This window comes from Chanodichthys erythropterus, chromosome 21 (assembly GCF_024489055.1).
Source record: "Chanodichthys erythropterus isolate Z2021 chromosome 21, ASM2448905v1, whole genome shotgun sequence".
Classification (NCBI taxonomy): Eukaryota; Metazoa; Chordata; class Actinopteri; order Cypriniformes; family Xenocyprididae; genus Chanodichthys; species Chanodichthys erythropterus.
Window position 1 is genome coordinate 11,514,211 of NC_090241.1, and position 15,623 is coordinate 11,529,833.

At 35.4% G+C, this 15,623-nt stretch overlaps 1 protein-coding gene across 1 annotated transcript; it reads left to right on the forward strand.

Moving 5' to 3' along the window:
• The first annotated feature begins 756 nt into the window (after positions 1 to 756).
• On the forward strand, positions 757 to 14,775 carry vstm2l (V-set and transmembrane domain containing 2 like). Its single transcript, XM_067374662.1, has 4 exons — positions 757 to 856; positions 10,965 to 11,131; positions 11,603 to 11,650; positions 14,238 to 14,775. Exons 1-4 carry the CDS (start codon positions 757 to 759, stop codon positions 14,604 to 14,606), a joined length of 684 nt encoding a protein of 227 aa, XP_067230763.1. The 3' UTR covers positions 14,607 to 14,775.
• The last annotated feature ends 848 nt before the right edge of the window (positions 14,776 to 15,623 follow it).

Here is a 15,623-nt window from a genome sequence, read left to right on the forward strand (position 1 = left end):
AAATGCGCATGACGTCAATGTTTTCACAAATTCACATTTTTGTAGTTTACACAGAGACAATGACAGTACTGTTTTTAAAAAACTTGCACTTTGAAACCCGTTTTCAATAGTTTCAGTTTTCAGGCCCCCTAAACGCCGTTGCCATGTAAATGAACAGCCAAAACAGAGAAAACGTTTTAATTGTCTTGTAAATGGCCCCTTGGATCTAATCCAGTCCTCCAGGGAAGTTCACATTTACAAGTTGGAAAGTCATAATTACTACATCAGGTGTGATCAAGATCTTCAGCAAGATGCCATCTACTCAGAAACACGGTGCTTAACCTAGGAAAGTTCATCTCCAACATGACTTGAATGCACCATAAAGTTGTTTTGTGTATATGAGATTAATTGAAGGCCACTAGTCTGACATGCAAGTGTAAAACGTACGAATGATGACACCTGATCATCTGTACAACATGCACCACTATTAAATGAAAAGTCTTCATAATTCTGGACAATAATTGTGGAAATGTTTTTAGTTTGCACACACAGAAAGTGACTTTCAATGCACCGGTCTCATAGCAGTTTATATTCCTCCGCCTAATTGATAATTCACCTAACCTCATCACATACACCCGCCCCTCCCCCGTGTGTTCCTCCGCCACAGCCGCGCTGGCAATTAGTGCGCTCCAGAGCGTGACAGAACACAGACGCCAACCGAGACAAGCGCTCAGGTGCCGTTTTACTGGCAAGATCTCATGAGTGCATAGAGCAGAAATGTGCTCGTTCAGAGAGATGCTGTGGATTTTACACTCAGTAGGACTTTATGCCCAAATCAACGCGAATTTGGCAGTGGACAATCACGTATCTGGAAACGGTAGGCATGAGGAACTAATGAAACGGCATTGAGTGTTGTGGATGTGTCTCAAATGAGCTGCCTACCTAGACAGCACTTCTGGGGCATAATAAATGCGCAAACTGATTCGGAACGCAACCATATCCTATCGGCAGGCAACTCGATAAGTTTTGAGCTTCTGTTGTTGATTTTATCAAGTATAGGCTAACTCAAAATTAGTGAATAATAGAGCTTGAAACCATTAGCAGGAGTTGTTTTTGAAAGTTAGATGTTTTTATGATAAATGATGACATTAACAGACATAGGTCATACATTTTAAATTGCATGGCAAAAAAAATAAATAAAATAAAACAACACTTTAAATACATAGAATGTATATATCACAGTAACAATAGAGTACCTATTATTATTGATTTAAAAATCCTTTTTTTTTTTTCTAGCAGTCTTTGTTGGTAACAGTTAAAGCTGCCTTAAATAATTAAATATTTTATTTTATTATTATTTTTTTTTGTAAATTGTCACATTATTGTAATATTTGTATAGGTAACAAATTAACACAATAAAACTAAATTGACAATCATTAAGATGAGTCAGATACTGTAATGAAAGTTTGATCTGTGCTCTCGTGACAGGTTTGAGTATTCTTCATAAATATCAGGTTGCCACAGGTTTTAAATGTTACATTTGTGCTGCATGTATTGTGTTTCATTAATGTTTAACTGTTAATATTTAAATAAAAAGCTTCTATTAATGGCAGGGTCCATTGGCAACATGCACCAACAGTGGAAATGACACATATTCAACCGTCTTTTGGAACAGTATTTTGATCTGTAACTTCAATCAGACATAAACAGAATTAAGACCCATTCAATATGTCTTCTTCAAGCCATCATTGGAAGTTCCTCTGACTCTAATGTTGTGCCTTGTGTCGTTCCAAACCTGTAAGACTTTTGTTCATCTTCAGAACACAAATGAAGACCTTTTTGATGAAATCTGAGAGATTTCTGTCCCTCCATAGAGAGCTATGCAACTGACACTTTGACGCCTCAATAAGTTCATAAAGAGAAAGAGAACTAATCCATATGAATTGACCGGTTTAGTCCAAATTTTCTGAAGAGACTCAATCACTTTATATGATGAACAGACAGAATTTAGGCTTTTATTCACATATAAATATTGATCAGTGAACATACTCAACCAAACCTGCTTGAAGCACGAGAACAAATCTGTTACGGAAGCTCAAATGTGCTGTGTAACATGAGAATGAACCTCATTGGTTCTTGCAGAAGCTCAAACGTGCTGCATAACATGAGAATGAACCTCATTGGTACTCGCATCCCAAATAAACATGCTTCAGCTTCTGTTTACCACAACTGATGTGAGCTGATGAATGTTTATATGTGAATAAAAGCCTAAAGTCAATCTGTTCATCATATAGTCTCTTCAGAAAATTTGTAGTAAACCGGTGGATTACAATGTCTTTATGAACTCAAAGTGGTAGTTGTGTAGCTATCTAAGGAGAGACAGAAAGCTCTCTGATTTCATCAAGAAGATCTTCATTTGTGTTCCGAAGATGAAAGAAAGTCTTACAGGTTTGGAACGATATGAGGGTGAGTAATTAATGACAGAATTTTCATTTTTGTGTTAACTAACCCTTTAAGTCATGGCAACTGATGTAGATAAATTATATACTGACTACAGTACAGCTTTGATATTGAACAGACAGATTCGATTTCATCACTAGCAAAATGACACCTTCACTGAGAAGTTAAAGGCTTAGTTCACATAAAAATTAGGTTTCTGTCATTGATTATTACCCTCCTGTCCTTCCACACCTGTGGGATCTTGCCCATGTCCTCATGGATTTGGGAAAAAAGGCTTGAACATGGATTCATTTGTTTTCTTGAATGCCTTTCCATGGAAATGGTTTCAAGGCCATTGTTTACAGTCAATCTCTTGAGCAGAGCAGTCACTCTCGGGTTTGCGTAACTGTGTTCTTCCTCTGCTTTGTTCTTCTGCAATGTGTGATGAATGCTCTGTGATTGCTGTGGATTTTTGAGGTCTTCATCCGTCTTTGATCAATACAAATGAGAGCACTGTGAATGAGCGGAGGATTGATTAGTACCACCAGCCTCTCCACTGGGAGTCAATTAAAAGTTAAAGTTAGTCCTGATATCTGTACAGTCTTGTGTTTTAGTGAGGTGCACAACCTGAGTGAACAATCTGAAGAGTTCTGTGAATGTTCACTCTCATATTCTGCTTTAATGAAGTATAGAAACTGTAGCAGACTAACACCACAAAACATCACGAAATTCATCAAATCATTTAATGATACTGCTGTTTTCCTTCAAAAATGATGCCAATTTCTGTATGAAGATGTCTTTTCGTAACTGGCTTTTGTTATAGTAACTAGATTTTCGATCAAGGTAGCCTTCTGTAAAGTATTACTGAGGATATTGAAAAACATAAATTGACTAACAATTCAAACATATTTTGATTCAGCCATTTTAATTAGAGAAAGAAAAAAACATAAATTCTACTCAAAACAAGGTAACAAAACAATTTAAAATTCAATCTTCTTAATTGGAATATAAAAGAAAACTATTAGGATTTCCATTTTAAAGCTCGCATATTGAAACATGGGATTATTTGCTGCACAGATTTTGCCATATCATCGTCAGCTGTGATTTCTCTCCATTTCTCAGGTCAGCATGAGCTGGTTTAATAATGACATGGGGGGGGGGTTTGTTCAGCTGGGTGTAACCCATGCTGTCTGTCTTCATCTGTATGGAGGTCTTGCTCCAGCTGAGATTAAACCAATGAACCCTTTGCAGAGGTGAGGGAACAAATATCATGCTGGTGCCAACAGCTTCCTCATTTCTTATTTCCCTTTCTTTGCCTTCTTACACTCACACTCACTTCTGTCATTCAGTGGTAAACCTTTTGAGAATTGTCATAGTTGGTAATACAGTAAGTTTACATCTCTGTAGGTAGAGGTCTATTCTAACATTTCATGTCATTCACTGGTGCAATAAAAGCCAGGATCAGGATGGCTAAAATTAGGTTTTTAAAGCTGTATCTGAAATCTGAAAAAATGTCACCATATACAGAGGTTGGAATGCAACAATGCATGTCAGAATCCGAAGTTTAAATACGTTTAAATATGCCTTGGTAGCCAGAGGTGCCTTCATGCAAATGCTGCCTATTAAGTAATTGACAGACTGGTCAGCAAGGCTGCTGCCTTCCGTTTTAGACACAGCCCAAATGAATAGTTTTAGTCCACTAGTGGGCCACAGTAATGCTGATTGGTCAATGCAGTGCTCCAGGCATCCTAAAATACAAATGTGTGTAAACAGGCACTCTACTGCAGTCTTTAACTGTTCTCACAATTAATTGTTCTCACTATCTGAATATTGCAAGTCCTCTTGTACCTTATCCCTTAATATATCAAACACAGTAAGAAATAAGGCAATTCACAAATAAGCATTCACCCTTTGGGTTAGAGTATACAGTAGAGCAATTATGTATTTAACTCAGAACAATGTAGCCTGTAATATTACAGTTAAAAGGTAATTAATTTCACAGAATTAATCAAAAATAAGTTGTTGAATGCATAACTAACTTGATTTGATTGCACCAGCATGCAATTATATACATTAAATTACATTAGTACATTTCCATGAAAACACGTCATGAAGAACAAGGAATATTCCAGATCCAAAGCAATGTTCCTGGAAAATCACTCAGGTAAAGTATAAAGGATGATTGGTAACACTTTAGAATAATGGTCTGTCAATAATAAGTAACTATGCAGTAAGTAATGCAGGACTAATGAGTAGTACTACATTAACACTTCAGCTACTTCTATTAACTAATATAGAAACACGCTTAACTAATCAGTAAGTAATATCTCATTAGTCCTGCATTACTTCCTGCATAGTTACTTATTATTGACAGACCATTATTCTAAAGTGTTACCGGATGATTTCTAAAGCATTGGCAACACCAATCCAGCTACTATCGCATGCAAAGCATCATGCTGCGTTAATGCTTCTCTGCTGGAAACCTCTTAAAAATAGAAAGAAAATCTAAAAGCAAATTACAAGGAATGAAAAGAAAACATTCTACAATCCATAACTGCAGTGGCACCAACAGGATAGCAACCCAAATGAAAGCAACTGTGGAGTGGCTTTAAACTGACAATAATCATGTCAATGGACAATGGAATTCATATTCCATACTAGTATACACTTTATATTACTATGTGAAGCTACTGTGTGTTCAGTATGTAACATTAGTACACTACGTTGTTGTCACATGATGACCTCACTGTATACTAGGGGTGTCGCAATATCCCGGTATTGATGATAACCGCGATATTCAAAACAAGAAAAATCGATATTGTGTTAATTAAGGGTGTGACAATATATTGTGATAAACTAAATATTTAAAATGAATAATACTCATTTAAATATGACAAGTAAATATTCCAGCCAGACATCAGACATGATTTTAACCACTTTATTAAGTTTTGTTTGGTAGAAAGCCTTTCATTAAAGTGATTTTCATTTTGTATAAATTGTATCTTAATTTTAATCAGTGTTTCATCAACCAATTGCCTGGAATTAATACATAAGAAGCAAATATAGCAGACAATATATGGAGGCGCCGGCGCGATCACTTGCATTGATGTCTCATAAATGAACTGAACTTGCCTCACATACATGAGAAATATATCTATAGAAAGCTTGAAATGTCTACTTTTAAACGAAACATTTTAAAAGAAATAGGCTACTTTCTCTGATTATGTAATCCGTATGAAATGTAGATTTAAAATGCAGATAGAGATGTTTTGAATGATTTAACATGAAGAGAATTTACACACCATTTTGACAGTATATGGTTTGTCTGTGTTCAAGCCATCTTGGTTATTTTCGTAAGGATAATGTATATTTATAATGCTATGCTAATCTACATAGCCTTTATCACTGTATAGAATACTATAAAACAATATAATTTCTGCCTCTAAATAAAATCACATAGCATGGTCTTTAAAATGTGCATCAGAAAATCTTTTCAGTTCTTCGGGATCCATTCAGGCAGTGTTTTTTTTACTCCAGCTTGAAATCAGACAAACTAAATGCTTGTCTTCCTTCATAAAAAATTGCTAAAAGAGTGCAAAAAGTAAAAATTATTGTGCCTTGTGTTTATCAGTATCTGATTACCCTTAAGTGTACTTGTTGTATGCAGTGGTGTGATTCATTGGCTTAAAGGTTTCTATAGATATTGCAATATATCAATATCGAGAATTCTTTTGGCCACGATAACCGTGTTGAAAAATCTGATATCGTGACAGCCCTACTATATACGTTATAAAAGAGTGCTGTTAAACAGCATTTATAACTCCGCTTGTCTGTGTTTGTTCCGGAGTTTACAATGACTCTTTCTGCAGGTTTCATCAGTACACCAGTAGGGGGTGACAAATGAGTGAGTCAGTTGAATCATTCATGCAACTGATTTGTTCAAAAACAATGATTCATTCAGGAAGGAAAAAAAGTGACTCTTTGTGAAAGAGTCATTGAATCATTTACTCAACAGACTCAACAGGAACTATTTTTGTTAGTGGAACAAAAACAAATTGCTGTAACTGGCAAATCTGTGTTAAAGATGGTTGTTTATTGAATGGTTGTATAAAAGCAATATCTCATTAACAAGCATGCCATTTTTCCTCTTGCTCATGCAATGTTACTTAAATATTCTAAAAAGTTTGTTCTATATTTCAACAAAAATCTTTTTTTTTTCTCTGAATGCTTAGGAACTTGTAGTTCTCCGTTTATGTTTTCCATATTTTGCTAATTATTTATATTTATGCATTTTGCAGATTCATTTATCCCAAGAAACTTACTAGAGGAAAATATGCTATTTGTCACAGAGCCAACAATAAAAATGCAGAGAATAAAAAGACCAATTAAAAAATGCTGTGTCAAGATGTGCAGTGCTTATAAACGGTTCTAAAAAGAGAGATCACTTAACTTCTGCCACTGGTGATCCTGAGTGCTCTGGGTGTGATGAGCATACAGCTTTGGCAATCAAGATATGTTAAATATGAGTCTGTGTTTGCTCTCAGACAATAACGCTGCACCATTTTAGAATCTGGATAATTACCTTTATACCAACCGAATAGAGACTGTGCATATTAATGACCAGAGAAACTGTAGGACGCAAAGTCTTTCTCTCTCCAAACAAAGAAAACAGATGGTCACGCTGTAGATTCTCATTACAGAAACAAAGAGCAGAAATCGGGGAGTAATTATGAAGATGCAAAGGGAAAAGATGTTTACATGGTGTGTGTGTGTGCATCATTGAATCATTTTCCTGTTATGACTATAAAGCTGCTTTGTAACAAACTGTATTGTATAAAGCGCTATAGAAATAAAGGTGATTTGACTTGACTTTGTGTCGAGCTATTTGCATGCTTGGATAAAGTTTCAGTGTGAAACATACAGCCTAAACTGCTCAGCTGTTAAGTTTTGTTAGATGTAAATAATTTAATTGATTTTAATGAAAATATTGTTTAATAATTTAAAAATATTGAAAAATAAGTCATTTTATTAAAATGTAATGGCACAATATTAATATTTCTGCTCACATTAAACATGCTTGTTCTGTGAATTTTGATCAACATCTAAATTTTATTCATAGTTAAATTAAAAGTATTATATGAACAAACAATATCAATATTATATATTGATAATGTTTTCCACCACATAATTTGGTTCATTAGCCAGCAGGTAATGGTGTCAATTAACTTAATTTCTTAATTTTTCACCCATTCAGAATTTAGGAACAGTCAGCTTTATAAAATACAGTACTTTCTATGCACATATATTGTACAATGCAGTGTATTTACAGATATGGATATAAATATAGATATGGGATGCACAAATGTTTCTGATATGCAGCACTGTAAACATAAACCATACAGTGTGTCAGGGGGATGAGATGAGATGTGTTCCATCCCTGGGGTTATAAGACATGCACTCTGGGAGAGGAGTATATAGAGTCTGAGCAGCTCAGTGGTTCCTCATTTGTAAGTCACTTCGGGTAAAAGCATCTGCTAAATGGCTATTTATAAACAAATGCTGTAGTCGCTTTATAAATTACATATTAACTTGGAGATCTTACAACCCGAATTCCGGAAAAGTTGGGACATTTTTTAAATTTGAATAAAATGAAAACTAAAAGACTTTTAAATCACATGAAATAATATTTTATTCACAATAGAACATAAATAACAAATGTTTAAACTGAGAAATTTTACACTTTTATCCACTAAATGAGCTAATTTCAAATTTGATGCCTGCTACAGGTCTAAAAAAGTTGGCACGGGGGCAACAAATGGCTGAAAAAGCAAGAAATTTTGAAACAATTCAGCTGGGAGAACATCTAGCATCTAATTAAGTTAATTGATATCAGGTCTGTAACATGATTAGCTATAAAAGGAATGTTTTACAGAGGCAGAGACTGTCAGAAGTAAAGATGGGCATAGGCTCTCCAATCTGTGAAAGAGTGCTTTAAAAGGTTGTGGAAAACAATGAAAACAATGTTCCGTCATATTGCAAAGGCTTTGCAAATCTCATCTTCTACAGTGCATAACATAATCAAAAGATTCTGAGAAACTGGAGAAATCTCTGTGCGTAAGGGACAAGGCTGAGGACCTTTATTGGATGCACGTGGTCTTCTGGCCCTCAGACGACACTGCATCACTCATCGGCATGATTGTGTCAATGACATTACTAAATGGGCCCAGGAATACTTCCAGAAACCACTGTCGTTAAACACAATCCGCCGTGCCATCTGCAGATGCCAACTAAAGCTTTATCATGCAAAAAGGAAGCCATATGTGAACATGGTCCAAAAGTGTCATTTTGTCTTGTGGGCCAAGGCTCATTTAAAATGGACTGTTTCAAATTGGAAAAGTGGTCTATGGTCTTTGACATTCTTGTTGGAAATCATGGATGCCGTGTTCTCTGGGCTAAAGAGGAGGGAGACCTTCCAGTGTGTTATCAGCGTTCAGTTCAAAACCCAGCATGTCTGCTGGTATGGGGGTGCATAAGTGCATACGGTATGGGCAGCTTGCATGTTTTAGAAGGCACTATGAATGCTGAAAGGTATATAAAGGTTTCCAGATGACGTCTATTTCAGCTCATTTTGTGCTTAAAATTGTAAAATTTCTCAGTTTAAACATTTGTTATCTGTGCTTTATTGTGAATAAAATATATAATATATATATATATATAATATAATGTATGATTTTGTGGCCATTTTAGCTCAAGCAGCCTACTGTCTTGTTGGAAACCATTTCTGTACTATGTAATCAGACAAACATACCAAATCTGGATTTGTTTGTTTCACTGAAATAAATATCGACTAAGTTATGGATTTTTGCATTGCCTAGACCAGGGGTTTTCCATCTTTTAGATGCCACGGACCCCTACATATAATGGGAACCCATCCTAAAAATTAAAATCATTTATAAACACCAAATTTATACACTGAAAAATGTATATTATAAATCTAAAATTAGTTTCTATTAAGTTACATTATTATATATTTTTCTACTCATAATAGTACTGTAAAATGTATTATTTGATTTAATTTTAACTTTTATATTAAACCTTTTTTTCTTTATTTATTTTAATCTAATTCAATCTATTTAATAACTATTTTTTTTTTTTTTTATGATTTTGTTTTTACATTGATTTATTTGAATCAATTATTTTTTTTTTTTAATAAACTTTTCCACGGACCTCCTGTCACTCTCTTGTGGCCCCTGGACCTCAGTTTGAAAACTCTTAGACGACAACTTGAATGAAAGATGAATGTGAAGTTTGAACTTTTTTTTTTTTTTATAAAGTTTGCTGTGTTTCAGCAGCATCCTGTTAAGAATCACTTTGTGTTTGGCAGTGAGCTGGTGAAGGTTGAATTTTTTATTTTTTTTTTTTTTTTTGACAGTACTGATGTGATTTAAATCTTTGGAGGCCATTCTGCCATTCTGGAAAGATCTGTCATGGGGCTGTCAAAAGCACAATGCACTCTGGTATACGTCCTGTCTGACAAGCAGTCTTGTTCCATAAGCAGTGCAGACGTCCGATTGACATTATTTCAGGTGGATATTAATGAGAAAGGATGGCGAGAAGGAGCCAGAAAGGACAGTGAGTGAGAGCAGATGTTGTGTTTACAAAGATTAAGCATGACTTTTTTTATTTACCTATTGTGATTTTCCTCTGAAAAGTGCTGTGTTTGTATTACTAATGTTGCACGGCTTCAAAATGCTAGCATTGCCACAGTGTGCTTCAAATGGTTGAATTATAAATATGGTATTTTGAGGCTTGTTGAGTGCAATAGAGTTTCATGTCACTTTGCTAAATTACCAGAACATCGAAGATCTTCAGAAAAGTGTATGCCAGGCAAATGTAGTGAAAAACATCCTTAGCATTTCTAAGCAAGATGCCTAAACCGTGATGCATGAAAGTAGTTTTACACACAAGGAATGAATATGGGAAAAATACTGTACCATCTTGGGGTTTGCAATAGGCTGATATTTAATGAAATAATTGTCTGTGATAAGTTATTTCTTAATTATTTCTTTTATATTATTTATTTTTCACCTCTACCTATAGATTTTTGGCAAAACTCCAAAAATGCACCTATACGTACAATTCACTGCAGTTTCCAACTATCATTGCCTTTTCAGAAAAAGTATGACTTAAGGTAAAGATTATCAATTAATAAAAACTTAAAGTCTTTATTTGCACAATAGTCCAGTGAGAAATAAATGGCAGGACTGAATGAAGACATGGAGAACAGCGAAGTCCCTAAGGCCATCAGACTCTGTGTGTGTTTTATACTAATGAATTCATTATATTGTTTGTCCTCAAATGTATCTGCTTAATTATCTCCAGTACTGTTTGCAATTAGTTTTCTTCAGCATTTGACTGTCAGACTTTTAATCGCACACATGCACACTCATGCACAATACTGAAAGTATCTGTGTGAAGAGATTTGCGGCAGTGATAATATCTAGAGAGCAGAATGACTAATAATACTTTTTATTTCTTCTCTCCAGCTCTTTTCACCGAGGTTCCTCTTGACAAGGTCTCTCAGGCTGGCGATGATGTGGAGATGTCGTGCTCTTTCAGAGGAGCTACTTCCTCCTCCGTCTCCTTGGAGATCCAGTGGTGGTACACCAGACACAGCAGAGACTGGGCGGAGCAACCTGCATTGACAACCAATCAGGAAAGCCGGAAACTCACTTTTGATTTGTTCAAATGTTTTTATGTTACCATATTTTGTTGTTTTCATCTCTTTAAGATGAATAATTATTCTTTAAAATAGATATGGTTATCAAGTGGTTTGTTATAAAGAATTATAATTTTCTAAAAAAAAAAAAACATTGGAAAGCTTTAACTAGTATTCGTTCGTGCTTTTTTTTTTTGTTGTTGTTGTTTTTTTTTTCAAATCATGTGCCGATTTTACAAGCCATGTGGCTTGTGACAGTGTTGGACACAATTTGTCCAGATAATTAGTCTTAGCTTTAGTTTGACCATTGTATATATTTTTTAAACTGATATTGTTGTGATTTATGTTTTTTCAGTCATAAGGAGCCAGCAGTGTATAGCTTTAAAAGAATAGTTCTAATAAAAATTCACATGAAGAATGCTACAATATATTAAAATTCTGCACTTGGTTTTAAATGTGTGTCTACAGGTGATTCCACAGGAAAACACACCAATGGGGGCGAATAAAATAAGCGTGAGTTTTGCATTTAGAAATTTAAATATAAGTGCTCAATGATCAGGTTTACATGTGCAATTATATTCTGATTTATTACATGTTGGTTTATTCTGAAATTTTATGAGATTCTATTTGCAGAACACACACACACACACACACACACACACACAAATATTTCTGCAAAATAGGCCATGAGGTGCTTTACCTACCTGTATATTAATTTATGTTCATTAATTTTACCTTAAAGGTGCCGTAAAATGTCTTTTTAAAAGATGTAATATAAGACTAAGGTGTCCCCTGAATGTGTCTGTGAAGTTTCAGCTCAAAATACCCCATAGATTTTTTTTTAACTGCCTTTTTTGGGGCATCATTAAATATGAGCCGATTTAGGCTGCGGCCCCTTTAAATGCTCAGGCTCCCCACCCACAGAGCTCGCGCTTGCCTTTAACAGCATAAACAAAGTTCACACAGCTAATATAACCCTGAAAATTGTTCTTTACAAAGTGTTCATCATGCAGCATGTCTAATCGCGTAAGTATTGTATTTATTTGGATGTTAACATTTGATTCTGAATGAGTTTGATAGTGCTCTGTGGCTAAACCTAACATTACACACTGTTGGAGAGATTTATAAAGAATGAAGTTGTGTTTATGAATTATACAGACTGCAAGTGTTTATAAAATGAAAATAACGACAGTCTTCTCTCCGTGAATAAAGTAAGAAATGATGGTAACTTTAACCACATTTAACAGTACATTAGCAACATGCTAACGAAACATTTAGAAAGCCAATTTACAAATATCACTAAAAATATCATATCATGGATCATGTCAATTATTATTGCTCCATCTGCCATTTTTCGCTGTTGTCCTTGCTTGCTTACCTAGTCTAATGATTCAGCTGTGCAGATCCAGACGTCCTGCCCTTGTCTAATGCTTGAACATGAGCTGGCACATGCAAATATTGGGGGAGTACACCCCGACTGTTACGTAACAGTCGGTGTTATGTTGAGATTCGTATGTTCGTCGGAGGTCTTTTGAACAAATGAGATTTATATAAGAAGGAGGAAACAACAGTGTTTGAGACTTACTGTATGTCTTTTCCATGTACTGAACTCTTGTTATTTAACTATGCCAAGATAAATTAAATTTTTAATTCTAGGGCACCTTTAATGTTATGGAATATGTCTCTCTGGTACTCCAAACATAGGTGGACTAATATTAATCAGTGCTCATAATCATGATCATTATATGATCAAAGAGGGCTTAATACAAACTATAGTCTCACATATTCAGATCTATGTAGTCTATACTTTATAATCAAACTATCATAACAGTGTAATTTTAATTAGCCTATCTTACCTGTCGACATGATGCTGGTGAATCACAGAGCTGCTGCAATCATATCCACATCGCTTAGATCAAATGATTCCTCAACCTCCGCTTTCTCACCGCTGGCATTTTTGTTGTTTATTTTGTTAATAAGAAGAAAGCACAGCTCATATTTACATAGCCTGTTCATCTAAACGTCGCTCTCAGCAGTGAGGACAGCGTCAGGATGTTCGATAACAATAAGCCTATAAGGCTGCAATAAGCAAAGAACAAAAAAGAAATTTGCCTTGAGTATATCGGGGCCTTGAATCACGTTCATTTTCTTGGACGTATGTTCCTGGCTGCAGTTCACTTAACGGCCACCGGTGTCGCTAATAACAAGGGTTTTTGAATCCTACATATAGCCCCTTTAGAGGGTTAGTTCACCCAAAAATGAAAATAACGTCATTTATTTCTCACCCTCATGTTGCTCCACACCTGTAAGGCCTTCATTCATCTTCGGAACACAAATTAAGATATTTTGATGAAATCCGATGGCTCAGTGAGGCCTGCATTCAATGCAATGACACTTCCTCTCTCAAGATCCATAAAGGTACTAAAAACATATTTAAAACAGTTCATGTGAGTTCAGTGGTTCTACCTTAATATTATAAAGTGACAAGAATACTTTTTGTGCGCCAGAAAAACAAAATAACGACTTTTCAGCAATAAAGTGATGGGCCGATTTCAAAACACTGCTTCTGAGCTTTACGAATCGAATCAGTGACTCGGATCTCCTATCAAACAGCTAAACTGCTAAAATCATGTGATTTTGGCGCTCTGCGTCACTGACTCGATTCGTAAAGCTCAGAAGCAGTGTTTTGAAATTGGCCCATCACTATATTGTTGAAAAGTTATTTAGTTTTTTTTGGCGCACAAAAAGTATTATCGTCACTTTATAATATTAAGGTAAAAACTACTGAACTCACATGAACAGTTTTTAAATATGTTTTTAGTACCTTTATGGATCTTAAGAGAAGAAGTGTCATTGCTTTGAATTCAGGCCTCACTGAGCCATCGGATTTAATCAAAATATCTTAATTTGTGTTCTGAAGATGAATGAAGGCCTTATGGGTGTAGAACGACATGAAGGTGAGTAATAAATGACATTATTTTCATTTTTGGAACTAACCCTTTAATTCCCAAACTTAATTAGCTTATAAGGACTTGCTTTAAGGTAGTCTCTGTTAGCTGAATGTGAATGTTGAATAATCATATTTTATATTTATTTTAAGGTGGTAAAAGTGGTTGGCAGCAACATCTCACATAAGCTCCGTCTATCTAGCGTCAAACCATCAGACGAGGGGACGTACGAGTGTCGAGTCATTGACTTCAGTGAAAGTCGAGCCCAGCGGCACAGAGTTCAGGCCTATCTGCAGGTGCAACAGAAGATTCATATTAGTGAGCAACTCTCCAGCGACCAGCAGCAGAAAGAAGAAGAGAAGACGACATCAGAGCAGAAAGCAGGTCCTGAAGACCATCAGGAAGAAGCAGTGCAGAGGACACAGCAAGCAGCCCATCGGTTTCATAAAGGAGATCATCATCAGCTCAATGATGGGAACAAGACCAGAGCAGGAAAGAAACACCCATCAGAGACACAGTGACTGCCCTAGTACTGCACACTATAAAGTGAAGAGATGACATATTTTACAAACCATGTGTCCTGATGGAGTTTGTCCAGATTTTAGCTTTAGTTTGAATGTTGTAAATAACTTTTAAACTGATATTGTTGTGATTTGAGCCTTTTCTATCATAAGGAACCAGCAATGTGATTTAAAGGGATAGTTAAAAAAAATTAGAATAATGTCATTTACTCATCATCATGTAATTTCAAACCTGTATGGCTTTCTGACAAAGTGACTTAAACAATTTAATACCTTATGAACGTACTCACTTTTTGAAGTCTGAAAAGCCATTTCCATTGCAGTCGTCTTAAAAACATCTTAAAAGTCTAAAGCTCAGCAAAACCTTTTTTTGTGTATGTTTGTGTATATGTGTGTAGGATGCTGATATAAAAGTTTAGGCTTGATCTCTGACAATCCTGTTTTTTTTTTTTTTAAATCTTGGTCATCCTGGTCACCATATAAGCAGAGGAGAAGAATGAATAAAACAGCATAAGAAACGAGAGGTGATTATTAATGATTGAGAAGAAACAAAGAGGGTTGATTTAGCTGTGGGCAGAGAGTAAAATGACATCGAACGTTTTTTTTACAAGATGTAATATAAGTCTAAGGTGTCCCCTGAATGTGTCTGTGAAGTTGCAGCTCAAAATACCCCATAGATTTTTTTAAATTCATTTTTTTAACTGCCTATTTTGAGGCATAATTAGAAATGCGCCGATTCAGGCTGCGGCCCCTTTAATTGCTTGCGCTCTCCGCCCCCTCCCGAGCTCTCTACTCAATCATTGCATAGACAAAGTTTACACAGCTAATATAACCCTCAAAATGGATCTTTACAAAGTGTTCGTCATGCAGCATGTCTAATCGCGTAAGTACAGTGTTTATTTGGATGTTTACATTTGATTCTGAATGAGTTTGATAGTGCTCTGTGGCTAACCGCTAATGCTACACTGTTGGAGAGATTTATAAGTTGTGTTTATGCATTATACAGACTGCAAATAT